Source organism: Cheilinus undulatus, linkage group 7 (genome assembly GCF_018320785.1).
Source record: "Cheilinus undulatus linkage group 7, ASM1832078v1, whole genome shotgun sequence".
NCBI classification, from domain to species: Eukaryota; Metazoa; Chordata; class Actinopteri; order Labriformes; family Labridae; genus Cheilinus; species Cheilinus undulatus.
Genome location: NC_054871.1, coordinates 41,898,115 through 41,921,482, shown reverse-complemented (window position 1 = coordinate 41,921,482; position 23,368 = coordinate 41,898,115). Strand labels below are relative to the sequence as shown.

At 38.9% G+C, this 23,368-nt stretch overlaps 1 protein-coding gene across 1 annotated transcript in view; it reads left to right on the top strand.

The window, feature by feature from the left end:
• The first annotated feature begins 1,242 nt into the window (after window positions 1-1,242).
• The window catches only part of oca2 (oculocutaneous albinism II), a 115,238-nt gene continuing 93,112 nt past the window's right edge, over window positions 1,243-23,368 (top strand). Inside the window, exons 1-4 of the mRNA XM_041792041.1 lie at window positions 1,243-1,481; window positions 19,958-20,053; window positions 22,944-23,135; window positions 23,280-23,337. Coding sequence (XP_041647975.1) covers window positions 1,243-1,481; window positions 19,958-20,053; window positions 22,944-23,135; window positions 23,280-23,337 — 585 coding nt within the window. The remainder of the gene's footprint in view (window positions 1,482-19,957; window positions 20,054-22,943; window positions 23,136-23,279; window positions 23,338-23,368) is intronic.

Here is a 23,368-nt window from a genome sequence, read left to right as displayed (position 1 = left end):
TAGTAAGGGGCCCAAAGTGTGCCAAGAAAATATCCCCCACACCATTACACCAACAGCAGCCTGAACTGTTGATACAAGGCAGGATGGAACCATGCTTTCATGTTGTTTCCGCCAAAATCTGACCCTACCATTTGAATGTTGCAGCTATATTTCCAGTTTTATTGTCCAGTTTTGGTGAGCCTGTGCAGATTGTAGCCTCAGTTTCTTAGCTGACAGGAGTGTGATCTTCTGCTGCTGTAGCCCATCTGCTTCAAGGTTCAACATGTTGTGCAGTGCGTTCAGAGATGGTATTCTGCATACCTTGGTTGAAATGAGTAGTTATTTGAGACAGTCGCTTTTCTATCATCCTGAACCAGTCTGCCCATTCTCCTCTGACCTCTGACATCAACAAGGCATTTTTGTCCACACAACTGCAGCTCACTGGATATTTTCCTTTTTTCAGACTATACTGAAATGATGGTTGTGTGTGAAAATCCCAGTAGATCAGCAGTTTCTGAAATACTCAGACCAGCCCAACTACCACAAACAACCATGCCATGTTCAAAGTCAGTTAAATCCCCCTTTCTTGACCTCTTCTGCATGCCTAAATGCATTGAATTGCTGCCATGTGATGTAAGATGGCTGATTAACTTTTTGTGTAAACAAGCCATTGAACAGGTATACCTAATAAAGTGGCTGGTGAGTGTATTTTTACCAAAATGCTGGCAGAGAATAGGCAGTGTTAGTGAGGATTCTTGCATTTTTTTTTTGTAATTAAAAAAAAATAAACAAGAAATACCCTGAAATTTCTGTGCCTGTGTGAATGTCTGATTTCTACTAGTATTGTATTGAAGTTGAAAATCTTATTTGTGATAACCCATCTTCTCCTCTTTCCTGCAAGGATTTTTTTTTGCACTTTATCATGTAGTATACAGACAAGACACTTTAGTTGAGTTTCATAAGTCTATCACATAGCATTAGCATGAAGAGGCTAACGGGTGAGACAGCTAAAATACAGTATAAACTGGACTGGACTTCTTTTATTGATGAAACACCATTGAAATGAGCAGGGACATTGATTATTTGTTTGATAATGGATATAAGCAGCTGTATGATATTAAAAGTTAACATGCTCTACCTCTCTGTTGATGATATATTGCCAGTTGACCAATCCATCACTTATTTCATGTTCCATTGTTAAATGTTCTTTCTTGACATGCCCACTGAATCTAAACTTTCTCTTTACCCTTCAGCTGTCTCACCATGTATTTGGAGAACAAAAGCAACCTGGACATTGAGTTGTCTCAGACATCAGCCCAAGGCCCCCAGGGCAGGAGTAGCCTGAGGTCACCAGAGGCCGTTGCAGGAAACTTTGAGGAGTTGCTTCTTCTTCAAGGATTCTCAGAGAGGAGAGAAACCCAGAAGCTGCAGTCTTCAGGTCTGCCCACGGGACAGTGCGCCATCCATAATGATGGATTTCTTCCTGTTCGACAAGAGGACGGGTATGACTACTCAATTATTGCATTTCCGCTCCCTAACGGTGGCTTATTGACACGCATTTGCTTCAGCTGGAGACTAAGGTGTCATTTAGAAGCGTTATTGAGAGAAAAGCTGCTGTGGTCACACTTGTTTGGCTACATGTCAGTGAGGGAATAGACTATCTAGAGGTGACCTGAGAAACCACAGAAGAATTAGACAGTGTCCTCATGCCATGCTACTGACCATCAAAAAGGTTTGGTGCTCTAAGTTGAGATGATTTTTATATTTGATCTAGAGAAGCATGATATTGGATTTTTGCTGATATCTGATGTGCAGACATTCCGATATTTACGGAATAGTTTCAGCCAATAGTGAAATCGATGCAGATATTTAAATATAGCTAAGATCTAAAACTTCAGTCCAGCCAGGCTGCTGAAGTTAGCACCACAGGTGGTGTCACACTGTTTTGTGTCCTTGCAGCTTATGCTGAAAATAATGTTCTGCCCCTTTGTTGCAAGTGAGAAAAAACACTCGGTCTTGGGGAGACTTGATGATTCCTTAACCATGACTAAGTCAGAACTGTATGATTGTTTTATCCTTATTCTGAAGTTTAAGGAATGAAGATAAAACAAACAAACAAACAAACTAAAGCTGAGGTAAGGCCATCAGTTTTGCTTTAAACTGCACAAATGTATTTATAAAACCTGCCAAAACATCTGCTGTACATATGGGCTAAAATACTGATACTGATTACTGAGTTTTTTAGCTAATATCTGCCCATACTGATTTCATGCTGTTAATATCATACACCCTTCCTTACGGCCAGTACACTGGGATTCAGATGTAATATAAAACCAAAAGTCAATGTCAAGTCATGATTTTAAAGACTCTGTAATGGGAAATCCAAACTTTGTGTCCTAACACACTAGATATGTTGGAAGAAGGTCGCTGTAAACATGTGAAAACACGTGAAAACACTGAGATCTATGTGTGACTGGATTTTGGATTTAGACTGTAAGAACTCTTTTCACCTCTTTTCTGGCTTGGTTTAATTTGGGCGGGGCAAATATGTGGGCTCATGATGTCATCACCCCAAAATGGGGAGTAACCCCACCCCCTAATGCTACAACAATATAGAATCACAGAGCAGATCATCCCAGTACAGTTTGTTGTTAGCTGATGTTACTTCCTTCATTGAAAGTTAACAGTTTTTTTGTTCATTGTGAGGTAAATTTGCCAAATCTATCAGCCACAGTGGTCTATTGATCATTTAAAGCATTAGAACTGAGATTTGAGCCAGAAAACAGAGTTTGTCTCTTTTCTGGCACAGAGCCAGCTGCCAGTGATCGTAAGGTCAATGTAAGGTCAGGGAACAGGCTAATAGTATAAGTGCTTTCCATGTTCAGAATGTAGCATTCTTTTAAAAAAAATCTCATTTTTCATGATTTTGAAGCTTAATTTTAGAAACTTAAGCTGGTTACACACCGCCGCACAGCAACTCACCGCCTCCAGTCATTTTATTAAGGGAAGGGCGGCAGACAGGAAGCGGTTTAAACCGCGGTGGTAGGACCCAGAAGCGGTTGCCGACCATGTAAACGCGCACAAATTCTGCCACTCGGAGTTCAGTGTGTTCAACTTTCTGGTGGCAGCCGCCTGGCAGCAGCCAATCACATCGAAAGAGGGAGAGAACCCGGAAATAGCAGGCTTTGCGGGTCAAAGCAAACAATGGAAGAGCTCACACTGTTGGTGTCAGAATATCCTGAGCTCTAGAGCACGGCTCTCCCGTCGTACAAAGACAACCAGAAGAAAAATAGTGGAACCAACCATTGAAACGTATTTTCTAGGGGGAATTATTTTGATGACGGAACCGTATTTTTCCCTTTGTTTTATTCACCTTATGTAGAAACGAAGCATGGACCGCAAGAAGAACTTCCGCTTTGTCTGTTGATTTCCGGTTGTAGCGCTAAATCGCCTGATAGCTGTCTAGAGGTGCTAGTTTTGGGGCTGTTGTGAACCGGTTTTAATTCTAAAAATAGTTGCTTTGTTAGGGTTTCAAAATAACACGTTTAGTATGTTGAAATAAAGAATAACATAGAAAACATATGGGCTGTGGCAGGTAATATTATACATGTAGATTACTGCCATGTTTCATTTTCTCAGTTTTCACAGTTTGATAATGCTCTTCAAAGATTTCTCAAGCCTTAGCCTCAAGTGAAAAAGGGCAACAGTATGTAGTACTCAATGGCTCACCACAGGACAAAATAACTTCAGAAACAGGTAGAAGTAGGCTATCAAAAGAATGTTTGAAGATCTGACCACCTGTGGTAAAAGACAAGATGATAGCTACCAATCATTTTAGTTTAATATTCATCCCTATAGTGGCTATAAATGTTTTTTATAATGGAGGTGCACCAGTGATCATTAACTTTGATGAAAAACTGTATATGTCCTCATGTGTCATGTGCATTGATAGAGGAGAGCTGATATATTCATTACTATATGTGATATGGTACACATTTCAAGACCCTACTGTGTTGAGTGCTGAATTTTTTTGATTCAAAAAGCATCACACCGTGATCATCCTGAAAAAACACGTGATGGACTAATTTTAAGACAAAAGGGGCAATATTTCCAGTTTTAATGTTAAAATGTATAAGAAAAATATATTGCACAGCATCACATGTTGCTACACATCATTTTTTAAAGACAGCACAAGTATTAAAATAATAATAAATAATAATAAATAATAAATAATACTACAAAACAATTATGAACGTGCCTTCAGACGATAGCCTCTGTGTGACTGTAGGACTGGACTTCTGACGGAAAGTAGTTCGTAAAAAGTCCTTGTATGTAAAATGAAGGCTCTTCTTCATAATCCTTATGAAATGTTTTATAGTATAATATTTCGCTAGCATAAAAAATGACCATTTTTGAAATAAAAAACAGACAATAAATTACCGATTTGTTTACACTGCCTGATGTACTTCCTCTTTCTTGGTGCTTGACCGGAAGGCAAGGGACAAAGTGATCAAAATGGAAGCATGCAGAAAGGGCGGGGCTACATAAGGTGAATAGTACATTATACATTAATATACAGAGACTGTGAGGTACTCTATGTGTTTTTGGGGAGGGGGGTATGATGGACTTGTGGGTGGGCTCTGCTGTGACGTTCACCGAAGTGCCTCTACGTCATTGATGCCTCTTACCGCGGTGGCAGCAGCCGCTTTGAAAAAAAAAAAAAAAAAAAAAAAACGTTTGGCATTTTGGGGGACTCCTCTGGCAGAGAGGGGGGTTTCAGGGTAGTTACCACACGGCGGTGTGTAACCGTCTTTAGAGATGTTTTATCTGACTGAAGTTTGATTAAGGGGTTTGTAACACAGTGGCCTGTCATACAACAAACCTGAATACTCATTTATTGTCACTTTACAGGGTCTTTAATGAAACAAAAGATATTGTCCTAAACTTCAGCAGGTAGTTCCACGCCGAACCATCTTACATGTTGTTGAGAAAGTGTTGGTTTTTAATAACCTGAGTGGAGACACTGTTAGTTTTTCTGGAAAGACCAAACCATCCATGTCATTGTTTAAAAATTCTGCTTTATATTGTAAAGAATAACTGTGGGCCTTCCATACCTTTATCAAGACTGTAAGGCCCCGTCCACACGGACAAGAATTCAGGAGTATACCTAAAAGTTTTTTGTCGTATCGGCGTTTCATCCACACGGAAACAGCGTTTTGGGTAACTGTAAATGATACATTTTGAAAACGGGTCCCAGAGTGCACAAATCCGTAAACGATTACTGTTTCGTCTCCGTGTGGACGGCCGTGTGGTTCTGAGCACTACCTGTTTGGTCCATTGGCTCCAGCAGTGGTGTAACTATAGCCAGAGCTCTCAGAGCTGAGACAGTGCAGGTGCAGGCAGGAGAAGATGGAGTAGTCTCTGAATGGTAAAGTCAGTTAGAGGCAGTAACGCTCTACCTTTATCACATAAGCCCCACCTTTTCAGAAAAGATTTTTCAAGGCAGATGTCAGTTTGAGCTAATTAAAAGCTGTAAAATCCAGATTTTTATCAGTTTGGTACAAATTTTTGCTATAAAAGCCAACACTGTGTTTTATTATAGTTCAGTCAGATACCTCAGTGTACAGTTGAAAAAAAATATTAAAGTGTTCACTACCTCTTTAAAGAATGCATGATTTTATACTGTAATGACAGATTAAAAAACATGGTTTTAATGGAAGTCAATGGGGGCATTTTTGCCTCAAAGATGTCAAGAGGGTATTTCTGACATTACATAAAAAATATTAATGCAATCAAATCAATTTTGTTGCTAACCCTTGACCCATCCAAGACTCTAATCAGCATCAAAGCCCCTTCTTTCTTCTATTTATTATATGGAAAGTAATTACCTTTTTGCATTTTTTTTTGCAGTAAAAAATGAAATATTCAAGTAATCAAACTGGCATTAAAAGGGTTACAATTCTGAGATTTTTTTTTTGTAGTTTTGAGCAGGTCTGAAGTTGTTAAAGAGATACATGAAAAAAAGGTAGAAAAAAATGTTGATGATTGGTGATTTAATGGCAGTATTTTTTTTCATGTACATTTTTGCTTTGCAGGTGCCAAGAGGGTGCATGAATGTTAAAGCTGGCATTACATAAAAAATACAAGTGCAAGGACATCAATTTTGTTGTTAATCTTTGACCCTTCCAAGACTCTCATCAGCACTAAAGCCCCTTCTTTCCACTATTAGTCTTATGGAAAATAATTCACTTTTTGTGTTTTTTTGTAGTGAAAAACAAAATATTTCAAATAATCAAACTGGCATTTAAAGGGTTAAAAATCTCGAAAATTATTGAATGTTTGGTAGTTTTGAGCAGGTCTTAAGTTGTTTAAGAGATTCATGAAAAAAGGTAGAAAAAATCTTTATGTATGGTGATTTAATAGCATTTTTTTCGTACATGTACATTTTTGCCTCAAGGTGCCAAGAAGGTGCCCGAATGTTAAAGCTGGCAATACATAAAAAATACAAGTGCAATCCAATCAATTTTGTTGCTAATCTTTGACCTATCCAAGTCTCTTATCAGCACCAAAGCCCCATCTTTCCACTATTTATTATATGAAAAATAATTCACTTTTTCTGTTTTTCAGTAAAAAATAAAAATTTTCAAATAATCAAACTGGCATTTAAAGGGTTAAAGTATTGACAATTATTTAATATTTGGTAGATTGGAGCAGGCCTGAAGTTGTTAAAGAGATTTATGAAATAAAAGTAGAAAAAAATATTGACGTATGGTAATTTAATGGTAATTTTTCTGTGCGTGTACATTTTTGCCTCAAAGGTGTCCTGAGGGTAGCAAATTTGAGGAGGGCACAAAGGTTAAACAAGCATGACGTCTGACGAGTAGCTACGTGTTTTACAGCAAGCAGTTGGTACATTGCATCATATTTCATCATCACCTGAAACTGTAACATCCTCATTCTTAACAACTGAGCGGCAGAGGACATGCCCAGCTGCACACAATGTCACCCACAGCTCAGTGCAAAGTGAGCCTCATGAGAGATGTGGACTGGAATCTGCGACTTGGACTCCAGTCGCACTAAGGTGCACACATCAGTGACTAGGAGGAAAATTATCTTATTAGACTGTTATTGTTCATATTTTCATTGAAAGGGTGAGGAAAATAATGACAACCTTTCTCTAGAATCGTATCACAGCACTATATGGCACTGAACGATGTAGATATATTTAAATAATATCAGGACATTTGTTTTTGCACGTAGATGATATCGCTGAGGGGTAGAGTTGTGGATTTTGGAGCAGGTGTATCAGGTTCAATTCTCGTAGTAAATGCAATGACTCAGTTTATTTATTAGCTGGTGACATTTACGCACTTCTCAGAAATTTAATCAGTCAAGCCAGCCTAAAAATTTGCTTCAGTCTGGGATAAAACTACCGACCTTACGAAATATTAATTTCAGTCCGTAACAATCTGTCCTATTTTAATCCTTTGTTTATTGGCTTTGACATTAAAACACGTCAGCTGTCATAAAATAGAAAAATGCCCCGTAGTCCTGTGGGAAGGGCTACCAGAGACACACGCTAGACACATGCTAAGCATGCAGGATCACAGTACGTTCAGTTAATCCCCACACGTTCAAAATAGCGTTGCCCACAGTATAAGAAAAAAACCCTTTCCCAAAAATGAAGCAAAAAATGGGTGCTGTTGGAAATGCGAAGCACCAGCACCTGAGTAATGGGCAGGGATTTGTTTGGGTTGTCCCCGGTGTCACGGGGATTCTTTTTCAGGGCAGACGTCGCCAAGGAGGTTATGTGATCGGATGGGTTTGTTTGTTAGTTTGTTTGTTTCTTAGCAACATAACTCAAAAAGTTATGTACAGATTTTGATGAAATTTTCAGGATATGTCAGAAATGGCATGAGGAAGAACTGATTAGATTTTGGGACTGATCCGGATCACCATCTGGATCCAGGAATTTTTTAAAGGATTCTTTACTATTGGGAGATAGGGCTAATAGCAGAGGTCTGCGCTGTTACCACTTTACACCAGGAGATGGTGGACATGAGTAACTTCAATCCTAGCAGCATTTTGGGTGTGTTTCTATTCAAAGTTTTGGAGTTTGAAGAGTTTTAAAGAGGTACGCCCAGTCGAGGAGACAAGTCGGATTGTAACAGAGAGAAAGACAGCGAATTGTAGCAAGAATACTCACAATGCTGGGAAGAATAGAGAAATATTTACCCTCTGCCATGACTTCTAGTTGTCCGGTGAGACCATGGGTGAGATTGTCAGTGCATCTGTTGGCACCGTAGACTGTAGAAAGAATTGGACAAACCCCGTGTGATGTCAGTCATCTGCTTACAATAGGTGGGCTAAATCAGTTCTTGAAGCCCATTCGTGGAGGCTTCCATATTGAAATCACGGTCTCAACCGAACTTTGGATCAACCTAACAGCCTGCCCGCAAAGCGCGACTTCCTGTCAGCCTGCTAGCAAGCATTCTGGTTGACAGAAACAGAGCCTCTGCCTGCCGAGCTATCTGTCAATCAAATGAGACGCGCCAATCAGCTTTCATCCTAAATATAATCTAAACGATCGTGGTACAAAAAAATTCACCCCCTGTACAGTGAGAGCACAATAAGACACTAGCTAATGAGACCTGTTTGGTGTTTTGAACCAGGATGTAAACCAGTTTATTTCGTGTGTCAAAACCGGCTGTTTAACAGGTGTCCAGATGGAACTTCAGGTGTTCCTGCAGCCTGCCTCAAGTGGACACTTGCAGTATAGCAATTCATGGAGCTGGATTTGATCGCTCTCCAGCTGCTACTCACATTCTGCTGCCCATTCAGGTCCCTATCCTCTGCTTCTGAAGACTGAAGGCTTTCACTCTGTAGTTCTTCCAGAGTGTCAGCCCTCAGTGTATCAGCCTGGATACGCTGTTCCTGAGTTGCACTAACCTCTGTTGCATTGCCTATCACCTGTTGCAGAGCCTAGATGGTGACCTCCTTGGTCAGCAGCTTGTGCTCCAGGTTACAGCTGCAGCTGATCTATGCCTGCAGCTGGTTTGTCAAGTCGTCCTTCTCCAGGGTGGTAGCGATGTCTTTTCTGGAGGCTTCACTCTGAAGGACCCTTATCTGTCGTTTAAGGAGTCCACCTCAGTCGTCACCCTCTGTATGACCTCTGAACCCTCTCTCTGCAGGAAGTTGGTCCTGGACATTTCAGCCTGCAGATGATCATTCTGCGCGGCAACCATGTCGAGAAGCTCTTGTATTTCTGTGTCACTTTTGGCTTCTGCTCTTGAGGGTTTTAGGGTTTTGTATGACCTCAGGAGTTGTCTTCTTGTAGCTCTCCAGCTGCTTTTGGAGATTTTCTTCCTCCTTCTCAATGTTCTTCATGGTCTCTTCTTGAGATGTAAATTTGGTGACCCGTTCATTGAGCTGTTTTCTTAAAGCCACAATCTCCCTGGTGAGGTTGCCATCTTTGTTGGAGGTGATCTCCTGCCTCATCCTGATGTCAAGCTCTCTATGGAGTCTATTATTTTCAATTTGCAGATCATTAATTGTTTCCATGCAGGTGCTGTTTTTTTGCTCCGCCTCAATCCTCATCACCTTCTCCTCTTCCAGCTGGAGTGACAAATCTCTCAGTTGACTTTGGAGATCTGCCCCCTCCTGCATCGAAGGAGAGGGATTTTGGCCCTGGTATGGAGGATTTGACGGTCTATAGAACACCGGTATAGGTGATCCATGGTTTGGAATCCGAGGCAGTGGTTCAGGTTATCCGTATGGCTGTCCTGGGAACAGCTGATCATAGTACAGGAACGGTGTTTGGCATTGTCCCTGGTACTTATGAAAGAGTCCCCAGTTTGGAAAGTGGTCCTGCTTGGGACTTCCTTCCACACTTTCTAAGGGAACATCAGACTCTGGCATTGCTGGGATCTCTTCATGTTGGATCTCCACAGTGTTGCTGGCCTCTAGCCTTGAGTCCACCATCTCCTCATTCGTCATGTTGACAGTATTTCCACAGCTCATGGAAACAGTCTTCGTGTTTTCGATGTTCTTTAACATTTTCTCCTTTCTTTTAGGTAGAAAATATCTGCAAATCCAGTAAAGAAATTTCTGACCGCTGACTGACTTTAAAAACATGATTATTTTTGAAATTCAAGCAAAAATTGTTGTCTTCAGTTGTAGCTCAGCAGCTGAACAACTGTGGACAATTTTGCCTACATGTGTAACTGCCTGATAAGCAAAAAATATAATTATAATTACTAAATAATATCACGGTAAACAAAGCTTTTCTAGTTACAAGGAATTACTGGATGATAAAGACTTTATTACTGGTAACTACTTCCTTAGTATTACTTTATTTCTGAATCACTATCTAGTAAAGTGCCAACTTAATACAAAGTCTTATTCTTTTAAATTACTAGATATTTACCACTTAATACTATAAAATTACCAGGTAATCAGGGCCCACTAAAATAAAGGTAATAACTATAAAGCTATACTTTACTGTAACTATACTTTATTAACTATAACTAATAAAGTAAAATAACTATAATAAAATGCTCATATTGCCCTGTTACCCTTTTAAGTTCACAGAGGCATGATTCTGTTAGTCAGTTAGTTAAATGCTGTTTTTTGTTCATTGTGAGGTAAATTTGCCAAATCTCTCAGCTTCAGTGGCCTTTGTATCATTTAAAGCATCATAACAGAGGTTTGAGCCAGAAAACGGACTTTGTTTCTTCTTCTTCTGAGGTCAACAAAAGGTCAAGAGGAAGGATAATGGTGGTACAGTGCTTAACAAATTTATTAGACCACCTGTCCTATTTGTCTCAGAGACCATCCAGCATCGTGAAGTGCTTTAATGCAGACTCTTTCATTTTCAGTGAGCTCTCCATGTTTTACCATTTTGAACAGGAATGAGGGATTTCAAACTGAATTCACCTTTTTATACCCAAATTTGAACCGGCTCACTGGACTTCTCTGAGAAGTCAGAAATTAATCAAGCATAACTTTCGACCACTAAAACTAATTTTTCTGTTCAGGAATGAAAGTAAATAACTATAATTTGACATATTAATCAAGAAATAATAATGTGCTTTACTATTTTTTCAGTTTTTTTGTAAATCAGTGAATTTGAAAATTCATGGATAACAATAATTATTATATTTTAGCATTAAAAATATCATTTGGGTTAAAGAGCTTCTACATATTGGTATATTAACCCCTACAGAAACATAGAAAATGATTTTGGTTATTACCATTGCCATTAATTTAGGGCAGCTGTGGCTTAAACCTTACTTTGGTTAGGGTTAGGGTGGTCTAAAAAATTTGTTAAGCTCTATATGAGGAAGTATATATGCATGTATGTGAGAGAAGAATGTATGTATGTGAAAGGTCCAGAATGAATTATGTCTTGCACAGCCCCTCATAGTTTTCTGCGATCTTCTTCTCTCTTTGGGTGCATTTCTGTGGCAGTGTTACAGCGCCACTTACAGGCTTGGCATATGCACTACAGCATCTTCAGTCGTATTCAAAGGTTCTGTGCTTAACGCGGATATTCCCTGAAACGGTTCCGTCTTTAAGGAAAACGTTTTCAAAATGAAACGGCAATATATCGTTTTCGTCTCTGGGTGGACGGGGTCTAAGACAGTGGACAGAGTAGAATATAGGTGGGAGAGTGGGGATTGACAATGGCAAAGCAAAAACTGGCCAGTAATTCCAGACTGTGGGAGGACGATAGCCTCCGTACAGGGGGAGCGGGACTTTTGGAGGAATTGGTGCCCACTGAAGGTCTCTGTGAGCAACATAAATGTTGTTTTCTCTTCTTAGCTTTATCTGTTACTGTCTTCTCTATTTTAGCCTCTTGGCATCAAACAGTACTGAGAAGGGCTGACTGACTTTTTGTTTTTAGCTGTAGGCTGGTATACGACCCACTACCTTACAGCTGTGAGCTTTTTTCGTGAAAGAACTGTTGCTGAAGTTACACAGTGCTGAAAGCAGGCCAGTGGTGTACTCTGTGGAAATAGGTGGTATGTTATTCTCTCTGTATAAAGTCACCCTACAGTCATATTGACTTTGAAACTACTATTATAGAGCCCAAAGTGGATTCAGTCAAAACAGATACTTTTTTTTTTCCCAGAAAACTAGTGCTAGTGCTGTGTTGAGTTTGAACATAAAAGAATACGTTTATGTCAGTGTGTCGTGTTTGCAGGTTTCTGCTGCCCCTGCGTGGTAGCTCATGTAGGAATGAAGGTTCTGTTTATTGACTTTAAACCTCAAAAGCTTAAGCAGGTGATTAAAAGTTATAATACGTCAAGTTTGTCTTGTGTTCTAGTTTAGGAAGGGATCAGTGGGTTTACTGGAGTAAAGACAGTCTAACCACACGTGCAGAATCGTTTTACACATGCCCTGCTGGTTAAATCTTTCAAGGGAAGTATGAGCGTACCTGGAAAACACTGGAATGCTTGTGAAGCTGCAGCATTCACATACTCAGGGTCTTAAGTGTTTGTGTCTGTGGGTGTGTGTCTCACTCAGAAGGGTGCTAATCTCCAACCTGTGGTTGTGACGTCCTTGGGATTAAACAGTAGGTTTTTTTTTGCTGCGTTAAAAAAAGTTCGTTTTGGCCACCCTTACTGTTCAGCAGCCAAATTAAGATGGAGTTCTAACACTTTAACACTCACACACTTTCAAACCTTTACTACAACATTTAAGACTTAACAGTTTTATAGTACAATTTGATATTGACCGATTATAAAGACAAGAGACCAAGAGTGGAGGGTTTCTAGTTTGTCTGAAAGCACATATCAGAAATACTCCAGAGGGGAAGTTACACAGAACAGCTGACTTTATTCAGTCTGAAAGTGCTAAATAGAAGTGAATCTGTGGCAGTAAGATTGTATGCATACTTTAACCCTTGTTTTCTCTCCACTATATCACAATGACAACAATATCTTTAGACAATGTAATACCTCTGACCAAAGGATTACTTTAGTTTATGATTTATCTCAGACAAACACTGACCTAAAGGTTTCTTTTATAGACTATTTGACTGGAGAAGGCGAGCTCAACTCAACAAAATGCAGGAATGTCGGTGCCAGCTCAAAAACAGTGAGAAACAAAAAAAAAACAAATAAACCGATCCCCCCTCTTAATAAAGTTTTACACTTTCCAGCCTGAGGCTTTCATATGTTATATCATATCATATAAATAAGTGTCACACCCACAGGTGTTGTGGAAATGCTGATGAAAGCCTCGGGCTGAAAAACGTCTGTTTTCGTTTGCTGCTTACATTTTCTATTAATAAAAAGTGTAAAACTTTATGATGAGTGCCGATTGGTCTGTTTTTTGTTTCTTTTATGGACTATTTTATTTAAAACAAGAAGATATTGATCTTTATATTCGGTTGTTATCCTGACAAACACTGTTTACTGATTTGAAAAAAGATCATTTTACTAGAACTGGCCCACCAGTGTGAGGTTTGCAGATTTCCTCCAGTATTAAACGTAAACTTAACCTTAATGTAATCTCAGTAAGTCAAAGAATTGCAAAACTAAAGCGTGAAAATAACTGGATAAAAAGTCAGGAGTATGGTTAAAAGAAATTAATTTGTGTTTATATTTCATATTTTAAATTTAGCATCTTGCAAGTTTGACTTAAACTTATGATTTTGACTTTTTATTTCATGATTTCACCTTTTCAATTTGGGTGGCGTGGTGGAGCAGGAAGGTTCCTGGTTCGCTTCCTGGTCACGGTTTGCATGTTCTCCTCGTGCATGTGTGGGTTCTCTCTGGGTACCGGGTAACTGACATAAAACTACCTTGTGAAATTATTTATTCATTTTTTTTAACTTTGTAATTGTCTTGACTAATGCTACTACTAATTTTATCTACTAATAAAAACACACCACTGGCTGTGCAGCCATGTGATAGACAGCCAAGTGTCACAAGGCATGTAGCCTGCCAGAAACTCAAAGGAGAAGTAGTAGTCACATGACACTGTCCCAATCAGTCTGCTAAAACTCAAAAACGTAGCCGATTTCGCAGTGTGAGCAGCAAAGTTAATTTATACTTTTTATACAATAGTATGAAAATAATTTATTTTGTTAGCAAGAAATACAAGGTGTTTATTTTTTCTACTTTTCTTGGAAAATGTGACAGCTGATGTGTGTTCTGATTTCAGTAAATAACCATAATTTGTTAATTTGCTCTTTTTCCTTTCAGTTATTTGTTTTAAATTATACAGATATTCACAGCCATATTAGAGGCAGGGTTGGGGGGTGGGATAATCAAACATCCATCGTAGTAGAGGTAAAAAGTTATAATTCCTAACTTCTTTTTCTTCCTTGGCACTCATGCTTTCTTGTGAGTGGGCGTGTCTTCAGCTCATTCAAAGACACGCCCACACCATCCTAGAGCAGATGTTACGGCCTCATTTTTTTATGATTTTGAAGCTTAATTTTATAAACTTAGAGACGTTTTTCATGACTCAGTGTGGCCTGGCCTGTCATATGACAAACCTAAAGTGAAGATAATTTCACTTACAGGGACTTTAGAGACTGAACTGTACCACAGCTATTTCTTACAAAAGCATGTAATGGGACAGATAAACTGTTGCATTTGGCAGTGTTTTTTGTTTCAGATTTACGTTTAGTAAAGTCTTACTGAAAGTCTTAAAATCTTGAGGTGAGATGTGAAATATTAAAACATCTACTTAAATGAATTATGCAAATTGAAAATAAAGCATCAAAACTTAGGAACAATAGGATAATTTGACAGACATGAGCTTATTTGGAAAAAGACGTTTCAGAACCTGTTTGCCTGCTAAATGTTGTCTGTGATAGAAGTCATGAGGGTGCACTGCTGTTAGAAACTTGAACATGATTGCTTCTGTCATTCTTATATTTTCGTGGTAGAGAGAATCCTGCCGTGTTGTAACTGTCAGGTTGTTGATTTGACACCTTTAAAAGTGGGGGATGTGATTCTAATCCAATATACTTATGTCAGATTCATAAAATATCTCCTCATGGTCTGCTAGCTGTGCATTCTGGGTAGGCACAGAAAGGAATACTGTCTGTTTGTAACCCTGACTTTGAAGAAAAGGTGGCTGAGAGTATTCCCTCATAGATTATGTCACCAGTGCAACCAGTCATTCTCCAACTTGGTAGATCTTCAAGAAAACAAACTAATTTTGGTTTTACAACCTGCTGTCATTGTTCCTTCTCGTCGCCCTCATCAAGATAATTTTCAGCTCTAGTAGACATCTGATTTGTGGGGAAAGCTGTAAAATGTTATTTCTGTAATAAGAAAAAAAATGTAATTTGTGACAAGTAATCTCAAATGAAGACATATTCTTTTTGTAAAAAACGTTCAATTCTCTCTCCATGGTTAATAAAACAAAAATAATAATTAGATAAGGGTCCAAACACATGGCTACACATCATATGACACATTAAAAAGGTTTTTAATTTGGGAGAGAGACAGCAGAAGGGACCTGCTGTCTCTGGAGCCATACCAACTGATCACGGCTTTTTGCTCCATTTAACACAACCCTCAGCTCTCTAGTTTTGGCTGAGAGGTTCTTCTCATTTGCAGGATTAATATTCCACCCACACAGGAAATACCTGAAATATTTGAAGTTAAACTGCTCTCACAGGCAACCAAACACGCTGAAAACTGAAGAGAGGGTTAGACCTCTGAAGTTCAGTGTCTTCTTTTTCTACAGTGAATATTTCTGCATAATATTTCAGACATACATTAATCAGTATTTGGACAAATTAAGGCTTCTTTTCAAGCTTCAAACTTTGTTTTTCTGTTTTTCACAAATGCAGTATGACTATGATGCAAATTTAAATCCATGTTAAAGGATGAAATATATTTAACCTGATACATTTACTGTGATCAGTGCTTTGTATCTTATTTTTGATGTAGTTATTTCAGGGATACTATGCTTTGTATTGTGATCCATATTGATATCTAGTTAAACGTGATATTTATTGTATTGTCTAGTCAACTAGTTAAGGCAACTGTCTAGGAAGGGTCAAAATTGAGAACTATTTATTCAAAGTGGGATCTCAGTCTCAGGTAAATGGTGTGAAATTGCATTGCTGACTAAGGCTAATGTTAGCAGAGCCAGCACCACTATGGTTAACATGCGATAAAAAACTAATTTATTAGGAAAAACAACATAACTCTAGGGCAGGAGTGTCCAAACTTTTTCCACTAAGGGCCACATACAGAAATATGTAAGGATTTTGGGGCCATTTTAACATCCACAAGGTATATGACATTGATTAAGTCAGAAGCAGAATAAAGGAGGAGCATGGACAGCTTCCTGCATGTGATAAAAATGTAAAAGAAATGAGAAAGATACACTTTGGCACATGTCTAATGGCATCTCTGCCTAAGAGTATGTGTAGGATACATGAAGGCGATGTCACCTGCTAACCCTAACCTTCACCTTTTCCTTCAGAAATGTCTATAAATTCAAGTACATTACAGACTTTGTTCATCCTGTGCAAATGCATTTCACCAAACACTGACATCGACAAACTAGCACTACTATAATTGGTGGCGTGTCTGTCTGTGTGTCTGTCTCGATTTGTACGCCACACCGTTGCTCTAATTGTCCTCAATACCTCTTAGAGTACTTCTTGGGTTTCCTGGTTTGAAACTGATGCTATAAAACATCAAAAATATGTCCAGGACATTTCTGTACAAAAACATTGCCTAACAGTTGTTTTTGGTTTGTTTCACGTCAAAATCAAACTTAAGATTGTGTAGCAGTGTTAATCTTGACAGCTATTTTTAATTTTTGTCTCAGTCTGTCTTTACATTAAATGCCTTTAAGTTTTAGTCACATTTTAGTCATTTCTATGCTTAATAGTAGGGGTCATCAACTACATTTGTACAAGGGCCAGCTTTTTGTCTCAGCAGATGCTTTGGGGGCTGGACTTGCCAGCTACAGGGGGATGTTTGAAATATTTTAGCTACATATTTCTGAGGCTGCCATGTTGTCCAGAAACATGTGCAGGAAAGGTATGCTGTTTTGATTCTTAGGCAGGAAAATTGCACGCTTCAAGAGCCTGCTGTGGAAAGTTGAGCAGAAAATTGCAGATTAAACCAGAACTGACTGATTAATCATCATCATATTTACTGATAATGGCTAGCTGGTTTTACTTTAAAAATATGAATTAATAAAACAAAAAACCCCACAAAAAACAAGTAATTCCTGGTAAATATCACAAAATGCCAGACAAAGGATCCACATGCTGACATATGACACAGGTAAAAGTTCGAATCTGTTTAATGGGGGCAATGTTCGGTACACAGGAGGTCAGTAGTCTTCAGGCAAAAGTACAAAAACAGCAGGCAAACTCAGAAAACTCAGGTCAAAAACTGGGTCTAAACATGAAGGATCTATCAGGATAATAAGGCTCGAAAGTAATGCACACTGGAAGTAGAACAAGACAATCTCGCACAGAGGGAAGGGAGTGAAAAATATACGGTATAAATATACAAAGGAGAGGGAAGACAACCCAGGTGAGGATCACCAGGTATAGCTACTCAGAAAATCAATGCAGGTGAAACACATGTGGTGATAACAGACGCAGGGATCAAGAAGGGATGGGCAGGAAGGAGTGATCTGGAAAAGAGACACAAGGTAAGTAAACAAAATAAAACAGGAAATGACAAGACTGGAAATGAGGGAAAAATAAAACTTGACTAACTCAACCAGGGGATGTGACATTAAAGTGTTGCACTGTTGATCGTTTTGGGGTTGATTTGATAAATAACCCCTAAAAACCAAAAACATCTTTTTGTCAAAACATCATTTTCTGAGTTCAGTCATATTTTGGGGGCCACATTGGGAGCTTTAGGGGCCTGATTTGGCCCCGGGCCACCAGTTAATGCTTACTGCTTTATAAGTCTAGTTTTAGTTGAAAAAAACTCAGAACATTTTTGTCTTTTTTTAGTCCATTAAAAATCCTCACATTTTATTCTTCACTTTAAGTCCAAGCATTTATTCTCTTAAATGAATCTGGTTACAAATCATGGCAGTGTGTTCAAGGCACCCTGCCAAACCTGGGGTCCCTGCTTTCTACAGCTGAGAGGTGGAGGAGATGCAAATGTATTTTGACAGATTTACCCAAAGTAGAGAAATATCATAGATTTTGAATGTCTGACAAAAACTAAATTACATTTTGGTCTTGTTTTTGTCATCTTGACAAAAATTGAACTTACTTTTAGTCAGTTTTAGCCATCAAAGATCTGTTTTTTGGCTGGTTTTATTCTAGTCTTTTTTGTGGAAAAAAGGCTGTCAAACATTTTTAGTCATAGTTTCAGTCAACAAAATTAACACTGTTGTGTAGGCATGTGGCCATGGCTCCGTTACATTTAAAGCTAAAATATCACAGCCATAATATATCATTAACAATTTAAATATATATTTTTTAAGGTAAGAATAAAATTGACATATCAACAGATGTGCCACGGCATTAACAAAGGCATTTTTTTTTTTTGCTTTATCCAAGTTTGCCAAAAGATTTATCATCACTTATCCAGTCACAGTTAATTTAATATGCAGTTTGTAAATTATGCCACCAGGGGGCTCTTAATCAAAACAACAATCAAAGTTGATGACAGGATTAGTGGGAATCTCTCCCATGTGACTGTTACCTGAAAAGGCCTGACAGAAGTCTTTATTACTGGGAGAGAAACACAAATCTGCCAGTGAGAAAAAAAGATTGCAGATTTCTCGGATTGTAGATGTGAAAGAAAATGGAAATAACCTCATATACAAGATGACATCATCATATCAGCAGACATCATTGCATTCACAAAAGAAGCCGTCCTGTCATATTTACAGACTTCTCTTCAAGGTGAGACCATACGATCATTAAACTATCTCAGGGACAGGAGAAGAGTCGTATCAGGATAAGGGGAGAGAAGAAAACGTTTGTAGACATGCAGTAAATCTCTTTATAGCTGTATAAGAGATTCCAAAGAGGATTAATGTGGCAGACTTAATGTAATCTACTCCTTTATCCAACACCCTCTCTAAATTCATTGATTCAGAGCACCCAACTGTCTGGAGCGTGTTCGGTAATGCCCTCCAGACGTGTAAGACAACAACAACACAAAGTAAAGAACAACAAATGACTGCATTATCTTCAGCACAGCACAATTACCTCATATTGATACATTAATTAACTGAGAACACTGGTGAAAGCATAATTACGGTAAACAGAAACAGTCTGCTTCTGAGTGAGGAAGGGCACAGGCTGTGTTTAAGCACCCGACCCTTTTGACAGGCAGACGGTAGAACCAGTCAAGATTATAAGATTAGCCGAGGGGGACCTTTAATTTTCAGAAAGATTTCCATCAGACAGTTTTGGCTCAGAGGGCTGGAATTCTATTATATAACGATTCTGATGATGGCTGAACTGTTGTCAGAGTAATTGCTGAGATGACTGGGCCTGATGAGAAGTAGATTGGTGTTTTTTGGTGGAGGAAAAGATAACAATTTGTTTGGAAGAGGGTACAATGGTAATGCCCTGAGACCTTTTTAAGATCAAATATCAACACCTGCTGCCTAAATGAATTTGTGTAAGTGCTCTGCCTTAAAAAAAGCAGGTGAAAACAGATATAGAGTGGGTGTGCATGCCTGTTCCTGGATGTGATTGTTGTTTGAGACCCAGCTGTGAGGCCCCTGGCTGAGGCAACCTGCAGGAGCCTCAGGGACACGGTGCAGCAGCAGGGTGACAAAAGATGCTTTAATGATCTCCTTAGGTGTCCGATCACCAGCTGCTCACCCACCTTACTGCCATCCATGACTTACAAAGGGGAGAAAACCTCTTTAACCAGTGACTGACAGCTGTGCAGTGACAGCTGTGGGATTTGGGGTCAGCGCACACATGTTTTTCAAAGATTAAGCAGCAATTTTTGATTTTCATTTAATGTATTCCGTTTCTTTCTTTTTTTTTCAGGCACAATTTTGGCATGTTTAATATTTTCAGAGGAAAATCAAGTTCAGCCAGCCTTTCAGAGAGGTCGCCACTGCTGAGATTCTCCCAAGATGAGAGGTGAGTAATCCCACACCCCTTGGACTGAGGAGTCTTGGAGTCTACAATAGTAGACCGAATACATGAGACAAAGCTTTTGTACATTTTGAGGTCGGGGGCTCCCATTCAAATCATGGAAAAAAGATGATTTTTAGGGTAGTGGAGGATCATGGGAATGGTTCCCTGCTACTCTCACCTCATCCCCTGATTAAAAGAAATGAACATGTCTGAGATCTGTGTTTCAATGAGTGAAAACGATGTGATGTTACATTTAGAGTTACCACACTGTAGGGATAGAGGTCTATATTTACTACTAAACAGAAGGAAAAATCAGTAACATTTCAGCTTATCCATATCGCTATCAAGTCTCATGGGCACTTTGACACAACGCCATTTCATGATATCACTGGTGTAAAAACATACAGTACTGTGCAGAAGTTTTAGTCATGTTTGGGCCAAAATTTGAAGCTGAAATAAGGCGTGTAATGGTGAGCACGCCCACCTGAGGGTCCCATCAGGCGGGAAGGAAGATTGACACAACTCAGGTCATGCTCTGGATGTCTTTGTACACTATCAAGGGCATGGGAAAATAATCTGATGGAAACAAAATGAAACCCACAGCTTTAGGGTGGAGTTATGGGTAGATGTGGTGCTTAAACATAGCCTAGGGTACTGTTGCCACAACCCCCTGGTTGTCGTGTGTGTGTTCTAAGCACCTGAAAACTGTTGGTGGTCGCTGGGCGTATTACCAGGGGTGCAAAGACCAAAAGAAATGCTGTTAAGCTCGACCTTGGCTGGTGAGCGACACACGTACATGTTAAATGTGTCGACACTGACTCTGACCGCCCTCCCTCCTGTCTTCAGCCTGGGGTTGTGGAACATCAGGACCTGTGAAGAACCATTAGCGCTCTACATGCCTAAAACTTCTGCACAGTACTGGACATCAGTTCTCACACAAAAGAATGGTAGATGATGGCAGAAACGGATGCTGATGCAATGTTGATGTTTATCAAACTTTATCTTTAATATTCCAACAATGCCACCATTTTTCCCTCACATTTGACCACAAATAAACCGATCAGAGTCTGTTCAACAGGTCACACCTTCTGCCCAGGAATAAATCTTTTCCCTGAATCAGCTGCTAGGTGTAAAAAAATGCATTTAATTGATAAAACACAACAGAAAAACATCTGCTACCATCGTCAGTTCACTCCACATTGTTTGTCGATGCGTCTGTGCTTTTCTACACATGTGGAAAAACTGTTGGTACCCTTCCACTAAAGAAAGAAAAACCCAAAATGGCTGAAATAGCTTGATACTGACCAAAGTATTAATAAATAAAAAATAACTAATGAATCAGACATTGCTTTTAAATTGTGGTTCAGCTGAGTCTTTTTTTTTTTAAATATACTTTTTATTATTTTCAGAACACAACACAACAAAAGGCTCACAGTTCACATTATAGCATGTGCATATCAGTTGTCAAATTCCAAATACAAATAAAGATTCCAGATAATCCCCACCTTCCCAAATAATAATAATAATAATAATAATAATAATAATAATGATATCAATAATAATGTTAAAAAAAGGTATACAGAGAAAGAAAAATAAATATAATAGTAATAAATGAGAAAGACAAGTTGTGTATCTGACAATGTACAATTCATAAGCATAACTGTAAAGTAAATAAATGATGTAGATAGTAAAATTTACAGAAATAGAATCTCATTTGGTGAAACGTACCCCAGCTCCCATCCATTCAGAGTTCTCAAGCGTGATCAGAGGGGTATTTTAAGTAGTATGCAGTGTTTTTTTCCAATCAAAAGTATATTGGCCTTTCAGCAGTGTTCTTTCAAGATGTAAAGGTAGATAATCTAAGAAGGGGTTCCAGATCCTTCATTTTTTTTAAGCAGCTGAGTCATTTTTAAAAACAAACTAATGAAACTGGCCCAGACAAAAATGATGGTAACTCGAGAAATGACTGAAAGTCCTGTTAAGCTAAGGTGTGTCCTGCATCACAGGTGTCTTCAAACTTGTAATCAGTCTGCTTATTTAAAGGGTCAAAGTAGTCACTGTGATGTTTGGTATCATGGTGTGAACATGGACCATGTTTTTCTTTCTTTAATGGAAGGATACCAACAATTTTGTCCATGTGTGTATGTAATGCCTAAATTTACCTTGCAATGATTTAATGTGAACTCAGTTTTTTTCTGTGTCTAACTTTTTTCATAATTTTAGAGATGAAAAAATCTAAATTTCACGTCTTTTTGAGGGAAGATTTTATTCACTTTTATCTCAGTACAGTTTCCACCAGCTACCGTCCCCTGAGCAGATATCATGCCACCAGCCATATCTTAAAGTAGCCGTCTGTTGAATCTCAGTTTCATTGCCTTTGGCAATACCTGGGAGGATAAGTGGTAATTGCAGGTGTATTTGTGGACATCACTCAAAATAAGATCCTTAGCTGGTTTGTCTTTATCTTAACTGTGTAATAGATGCTGCTTTTGATTTTTGGCAGAAAGGTTACAATGTTCCTAAAGCAATGCCTTTTTTTGTAAAAGAAATTGAAGCCCCATAACCAAGGAAGCCATCATATTTTGGATTCTTTTCGTTGCATGTGATAAAGATTATGAATGGCATGCCAACAGTGTCTTCTTATGAAACAGCTCAGCTTATTACATCTTTGAACAACCCTTCTTACACTGATTCAACAGACAATGTGTGCAAAACAATTCTTGATTGTAGGAGGCTCTTCTTTTACAGACGTGTTTTCTCTTTGCAGCTGCAGAAACATTTTTCAATTTACCAGCTTACAACAACAGCTGGTGTCCTTAAGACCAATGTTTATTTACTTCACTGGAGCTGTAGAGCTTGATTCCACTGACTGATGGGGATTATTCTTTTCCAGTATTACCTACATGACCCTACATGAACCCAGCTTTGTTGAAGGGGAAGGGGAGCCCTGGGACAACGGTCCTCTGGACCTGGAGAGGAGGTATAGACTAGGCAGTGAGGTCAACAGCTTGTCCCTGTCCCGCTCCGGCTCCTCAGACAAAGACCCAATGGACAACCTCAACTTCAGGCTCACCAGTAGCATGAGGTGAGACCCCTTTAGTTGCTAGTTTATGACTGGTGGGTAATATGAAGCCATGCTACTGCTAAACTGCCTGGTAAACAGCACACACAACTCTCAAAGAATGCTGTCCAGTTTATAATATTGACTCTGTACATTTTGTCATTTCAGATGGTGCCTAAGAGTCTCAAGAATCGCCACAATCTTTACTGTTCTTGTCTTCTGCAGTGTAAGTAGACATGCATCCTTTGAGTTACTGT